We start from the raw sequence: 7,265 nt of genomic DNA, 5'->3' as shown, positions 1-7,265 counted from the left end.
TTTTTAGTGTTTTTATAAATTTATTTTAAAAAATAGTAATTGCAATGACATCAATGATCGATCACTTTGTACTCCCCCTACTGCTGGGGGAAAAGCCTTCTACATAGTTGAGTCCCAAAGGAAAATCAAAACATTATCATCAGGCACCCAATAGCCAGAAAATGCTGTGTTGGTCCAGTGGTATAAGACACTGACATGTTCCATGTATCAGTGCAATTAAAATATATACATTTACAATTATCCTGCAAAAAAAAAGCACTCAAGAAGTGAAAAAACGATGCATTAAACCAATTATTCACTCATCCATTCACTCTTTCTGCATCTGTGAAGTCATCACTTACAGTCACAATGACAAATGAATAAAAGAACTGGTAAAAATAAAGAAAAATTCCAAACCTCAACCACTCACTTTGTGTATTATGGTGTGCTAAAAGGGCCATAAGCTATCTGAAATGCAATGACAAAACGACAACTGAAGCATATCATTTCAAACAAAACAAAACTCAAACCTGATAAAAAAAAAAATCAACAATATGAGGTTGGTAATACTATGTACAAACTTACAGACACAAATAAATAACATTTTAGAACTGTTGTTGGCTTAAGTATTAGAAATTAGGTCTGAGGATTTCTTTCTGAACTCTGCATCTTAAAGACTTCTGAACGAAACAAGCGATATAAATTCCTTATTGTTTTTAGTAATCTATCATCTGAAAAATTTGGGGCTTACTGAATAAAACTAATATCTGAAACTCATGCAAAGAGCCAGAAGTTTCTAGTGAGCCTATCAAAGAGTCAGCCCCTCCTGACATCTGGAAGCCAAGACAGACAACTAGATTCCAGAGACTCAGGAGACACTTCACTTCCTTACACAGCTCTGTCCCTCTATTTCTAACATTACAATGATTTCCCTTTGTGATGTTTTTTTTTAGAAGGTTTAATTTCTTTTCCCTCTTAATACAATTAGAATGAAATCAAAGAAAGAGCCAATCTTTTCTCTTGGTATTTAAATGAAACGCAAATGTTCTTCAGAAGAATTAGGTTTTCCTTCTTTGTTTCCAGAGAAGGCAGCAACTCCTCCAAAATATCATCTTAGTTTTCCCAGGTTTAACATCTAGAAAAGAGAGAGATTTCTGAGGCACAACCCATTCTGGGAACTGTGGCCCAGTTCCTGACCCTGCAGGCATCTCTATTTCCAGTCTGCAATTTATCCCAGAACATGGATGCAATGTGAAAAGCCTTCTGCACAAGGCCTGTGGAGAAAAGGGGAAACAAATGGAAACTGGCACCAAAGAATCAGCTGCCATGGGAAGAATGAGAAAGTTTACTCTCTGGGGCCAGCACAAAGCGCTGCAAGATGAAGCCAACATCCTCCTCAGCTTCTAGCCAGTAACTTGGAATATGTCCAAGATAGCGTGAATGAACAGTGCTTTCCAGAAATTGTCGAGGACCAAATCTCAGGCTTCTCCCTTTCCATGCTTGTTTAAAGGTTATAGTATAAATGTAAATTATTCTCTTTTTCTTAATGATCCATCCCAGGCATCCGTCCACTGGAGAATCATGCTATATGACAACACATGGGTATGTATGTCACTCTCTCTCTTCTTCTAGACTGAAACACATATGAACCCTTCTATTGCCCAAATGCTGTCACAAAGCCTATGACTGAAGCTTTCTAGTTTAGCTCTCTTTAGGAGTTACTACAAATGTCCTCAGCACTTCAGCATAGAAATTGTTGTATAGTTTTGTTCTCTACTCAGGAAAGGCAGTTTCAAGGTTCAACACCCTCTACATTGTCTTAAAAGTAGCCACAGCAAGAACTATGGTCCAGATGACCTGTCAACAGATGGACAAGCAGACCACAACTTGTCAAGCTAAAAACAAGACTGAGCAATTTAAATTTTTAGTGCTTGAGTCTTTTATCATTCTATCCCCAGGGTTAGCTTTTCTTGGCCGGAGTCCAAAAATACCAACCTATCATCTGGGCAGACAGAGATTCTTCTCATTACCACAGATTAGATGAAAGTATCTCAGAGAATTTATTGTTTCCATATTGTGAGAGGGAACTTCCTTGCCTGGAAGCCATCTCTGAATACAAAGTGTCCATTCAGTTCCTCAGCCTGAGACCTCCCTTCAGAGGGATGGATGCTGCTTAGATTCCTCGGGAAGGAGTGGGCTGCGGCTTCCCTGATTGCAGTTTAGGTCGAGGAGGTTGTTCTCCCCTGCTGAGATGGCTGGCTGGCTTCACCAGTCAACATAAGTGCTGTGTGTGGTACTGCTAGGCTGGCATCGCTCCCTTGCATCATCCCAATCCATGAAATGTCATTGTCATCAACAGTCAGAAATAGGTCCTGACTGAAAGGGTGAGACAAAGGCTTGCAACTTCAGTTTGCCAGACATTGCTGCAATTATAATACTGAGCCACTTATTAAAAACGTAAGTGGTTTCTGTCCTGTAGAAAAGGGCAGAATGTGATCATCAGTGTCCCATCGGAAGAGTTGATCAATCTCCTGGAACAGTGGTGAGGAACATGACCTTGATCAGCTCCATCACATGGCCTGGGGTTAGGACACTCGGATGATTTGTGTCATTGCTTCTTCATCTGCTTGGTTTGGATCCTAGAGACAAAGAAAGCATAATAATGATTAACGTCCTTTGCAAAAGCAACAGGGACTTCTCACTACTTATCACCAAGGGAATACACACAACTTTGCTAAGTAAACCAAAGGCCTGTAATGCATCAAAGTCTGCATAAAAGGATTGAAGTGCAGCTCCATTACGGAAGAAGAGACAATAAACCTCATTCGTCAAAAGATTCCAAGTCTGGCTTGGCACTCCACAGTTGACAGTGTATCTCTCTCCTAAGAACCTGTAATGTGCTCTACCTTAAGGTTTAAGGGTCCCTAGGTGGCTAAGAAAAAGACCCAGAGAACTATGTCAGGCTATATTGTGTGGTATTATTTTCTGATCATATTTAAAATACTGAGCACTTAGCAGGGCTGGAAAGGGCACTGGAATTTATTTACTTTAATGCATTCATTTTGTAGAGAAACCTGAAGTATAGTGGGTAAAGTGATTTGCCTGGATTAGAGTTAAAAAAGTTAGTCAGGAGCCCAGCAAGGACTAACTGCTAAATCTCTTGGCTCCCATTTAATCTTTTCAATAAACTCCCCTGCTGCCTGTCACTTAAAATCTGCAGAGTAAAGACTAGGATCAGTCCTCGGAAGCTTTTTACAACACTCCACAATAAACTCCTTCAGTGCCTCCACACCAGGCCATGAAGCCTCAAATGGTGTGATCCAAAAGAAAAAGCTGAAAGATTTCTGGAGGTGGCAGGAGGGGAGCTGGGTCTTTTTTTTTTTTTTTTTGAGGAAGATTAGCCCTGAGCTAACTGCTGCCAATCCTCCTCTTTCTGCTGAGGAAGACTGGCTCTGAGCTAACATCCATGCCCATCTTCCTCCACTTTATATGTGGGACACCTCCCACAGCATGGCTTGCCAAGTGGTGCCATGTCCGTACCCAACTGGCGAACCCCGGGCTGCTGAAGTGGAACGTGTGCACTTAACCACTGTGCCACCGGGCCGGCCCTGGGAGCTGGGTCTTAATCAATGAGCAAAGACAATAACCAGCATTTACTGAGCTCTCACTAGGTACTAGGTACTGTGCTAAGTAGGTACCTAATGTGGCTTACTGCATGAAATCCCTACAGCATTCCTGTGAAGTATCAATAGCACCTCACTTTACAAGTGAAGAAACTGAGGCTAAAAGAGGCTAAGTAACTAGACATAGGGCTATCATTAGCACACAGAATTAGGAGTTCCTGGCACAATGCCCATAGATGGCACTCTACATCTATACACTGCATGGATAATGAGGAATATGAGAATAATGAGAAAGGAAGGGTTCTCAGACTACAAGGAGGAATAGCATTAAAGGAGGAGTTAGTGCTCACGTGTGAGGAAATCTACTCTGACTGTTGAGACGCGTGATGAGGCAAAGGTGCTTAGACAGTAAGAGATGAGGAACTAGCACGCCTCTTTGAGCAGGGGACTGATGTGATTGAAAAAGCATTATAGGGGCTGGTCTGGTGGCACAGCGGTTAAGCTCATGCGCTCTGCTTCGGCAACCCAGGCTTCACGTGTTCAGATCCCCGGGTGTGGACCTATGCACCACTATTGGGCCATGCTGTGGCAGGCATCCCACATATAAAGTAGAGGAAGATGGACACGGATATTGGCTCAGGGCCAAACTTCCTCAGCAAAAAGAGGAGGACTGGCGGTGGATGTTAACTCAGGGCTAATCTTCCTCCAAAAAAAGCATTATCTCATAAAGATCGATTTGGCAACAGTTCAGGTGGAATGTAATGGTCACACAGAATAAACTACCAGTAAATGGAAGGAATACATTAATTCAACAAACATTTACCGAGTGCTTGCTCTGGACTGGCATTACATTAAGTCCAATAAATACAATGGAAAACAAAACAATCCTCTACTGTCTACAAAGCTTAGGGTCTAGTGAAGGAGAGAAATACTGCACAATTACACAAATAAAACAATTCAATTATTATTGCACTCAAAAGAAAAGGAAGATGGGAGAAAATAATGGGGTAGAAGAGACCTACTCTAGATCCGGCTTCTCAGATTTAAACCAAGACCTAAAAGATAAGGAGATAGCTACGCAAAAAAGATGGAGTGAAAAGCTTTACAGATTGGCTATTTTAAAGACAAAGGTCCTATGGCAGAAGACAAACCAATGAACAGTATAGCAAGAGCATAAAGACCAAGGAGGAGGAAATGAAACAAGAGGGTGACAGGAGCTAGACCATGTGGAACCTTGCTGGCCATGGTAAACAATTTGGATTTTAGTCTAAGTGCAAATGAGAAAGGGTGCGGGTGGAAGGGGTTAAAGCAGGATGGTGATATGCCATGATATACATTTTTAAAAGATTACACAAAGATGTGGGGAATGGATGAGAGGGGCACAAGAATGAAAGAAGGGAGACCAGTAGACAGCTGTTAGATTAAGTGAAGCAAAAGAAGAGAGGATTAGACCAGGCTGACAGCAGTTGGGAGGGAAAAATGTAAACTGATTCAGATTATATTTTAGAGGTAAAACCAAGAGGATTTCTTCAGGAATTGAACAATTCCAGCTTTAATAACTGGGTGGATGGGCATGTCACTTGTTGCGATAAATGAATGGTCTATGTATAAAAAAATAAAATAAAAACCAAGTTTTATTTTGGATATATTGATTCAGAAATGCCGACAAGATACAATCAGTGGAATTGTATGTCCTAAGAACCACAGTAATATAGTAGTTAGAGTAAGTTCTGGAATTATACTGCCTGGGTTTGAATTTCAGTTGCACCATTTTATTAAGTATTCTACCTTAGGCAAACTACTTAACCTCTCTAAACCTCAGATTCAACTGTAAAATGGAAACAATAAATCTTAACTCATGGGGCTTGAGGCTGCTGTAAAGATTCAATGAAAAAAAAAAAGCTTATAAAAGTGCTAACATAATGGCCAGCACACAGCAGTTAGTGTTAGCTGCTGCTGCTAATATTATACTAAGAGACAATAAAATGTGTTCTTTGAAGATCAAGAAAAGCGAGAATTTCAAAGAATTAATAGGAATGAACTGGCAAACATCAGGAAGAGAAAAACGGCCACTGTATTAAAGACCTTTAGTGCTTGTAAGATGAAAGGGAATCTAAGAGACACAATGTCACACATTTCAGAGAATGTGATTGGTCCCTAGTGTGAAAATAGCAAGCCTTAGGTGAAGGCTTCCACCCAAGAAAATACAAGGCAATAAAGAGAAGAATGAAAGGTACAAGTCTTCTCACCTGCATGTGGGGACTATCCTTCTCCTTTGGAGAGAAAAATCGTCCACCTTCACCACGCTTCCGTGCCATGGCATGACGGTGCCGAGACTCATGCAGGTATTTCTAAAAGAAGAGAAATAAAACTACTAGGTAACTAGACAGTTATCTAATGCACAAATTCCATCCTCACAAGTTTGGGAAAACTGTGATCAAAGCCACCAGGGGTAATTATGACCTTGAGTTATGGAGAAAACACTAGATAGCAGCTAATCATAAGAATGTGAATGCTAAATGAATAATAAATAAAAAAAGATTCCCTGAAGGTATAGCAGAGATCACTACCTACCTCTCAATATACAGCCTCTCCTTCCCTTTAATAACAGACGAAATTTTAGTTGGCTAAATGGTTGTTCTGTAAATAAAATGCACTTCCTAGCCTTATTTCCAGGTTAAGTGTGGCCACATAATTCAATTTTAGCTAACGAGGTGTTTGGAACTTCTTGAAAGTTTCGTTAAAGCAGAGGTTCCCTTTGTTTCTACGCTGGAGCTCAAGCAGCCATATGGACTATAATAGCATTCGAAGAAAATTACAATAGTAAGACAGGAGGAGAATGAGTGCTGAGGATTGTGGAAATGTGCTACTAGCCCAGGCCAAATAATCTCTGAATTCCTTTTATGTAAAAAAAAAAAAAAAAAAGAGAAAAAGGAAATCTTATTTAAGCCACTGTTATTTTTTTGTTAGTGTAGTTGCAGCTGCATATAGCAATAACAAATGCTTACTTTTACAAAAGATTAGCAGCTATATAACTTCAATTCTTTGCAAGGTACTTAAGGAAACAAACCATATAAATAAAAAGTAACTTCAAAAGCAGAACCCTGCCCTTCTCTTCCTATATCCTTCCCGCTGTGTTTATACACACCCTTCTTTCCTTTGGAATTTTCCCTTCTGCCTCTAGTTTAGCCCGGGCTTGTCTCCTCTTAAGTATGCGGTGGTACTGCTTGGCATTCACATAGAGAGGCTCTTCTTCAAGCATCTCTGCCCCAGGCAGAGGGATTCTTTGGATAGCTGGCACAGACCCAGCACCAGGCACCATCTGTGTGAAGAGAACATCAGAGCATATGAAATATGAAATAGTGGCAATGAAGTCTGACATAGGAAACAGTTTCTTGGTCCCTGTTAATCTATTTTATTTTGAATGCTACAAAGAGTTAACTTTTACAGGGCATTTAGTTAATTTACACTGTAGGTGTGCATTTCAAACAAACATTCCAGATGATTATGTCATAGGGGTCCCAGAAGCCACTCTGAGAAACGACACAACCATGTCCAAATTCTTGTCCAGCCACAGCTCCATTTTCTAGGAATGTCTGCTGCCATCTAATGGTCAGGAACAGTAATCATAAGACAGTAAAACAGTACAGAGATAGGTACAGA

The 7,265-nt window shown here is 40.4% G+C and overlaps 1 protein-coding gene across 31 annotated transcripts in view; it reads right to left on the bottom strand.

The window, feature by feature from the left end:
- The window catches only part of NFYA (nuclear transcription factor Y subunit alpha), a 33,812-nt gene continuing 26,547 nt past the window's right edge, over nucleotides 1-7,265 (bottom strand). For all 31 annotated transcript variants that reach the window (XM_070584559.1, XM_008527086.2, XM_008527084.2 and 28 more), the window contains 3 exons: nucleotides 6,751-6,924; nucleotides 5,852-5,953; nucleotides 1-2,618 (listed from right to left, as the gene is read on the bottom strand). In XM_070584559.1, coding sequence (XP_070440660.1) covers nucleotides 2,565-2,618; nucleotides 5,852-5,953; nucleotides 6,751-6,924 — 330 coding nt within the window. In that variant the 3' untranslated portion in view covers nucleotides 1-2,564. The remainder of the gene's footprint in view (nucleotides 2,619-5,851; nucleotides 5,954-6,750; nucleotides 6,925-7,265) is intronic.

This window comes from Equus przewalskii, chromosome 19, assembly GCF_037783145.1.
Source record: "Equus przewalskii isolate Varuska chromosome 19, EquPr2, whole genome shotgun sequence".
Taxonomy (NCBI): domain Eukaryota; kingdom Metazoa; phylum Chordata; class Mammalia; order Perissodactyla; family Equidae; genus Equus; species Equus przewalskii.
Note: the sequence above shows the minus strand (reverse complement) of the source record. Positions and strands in the feature narration are given on the sequence as shown.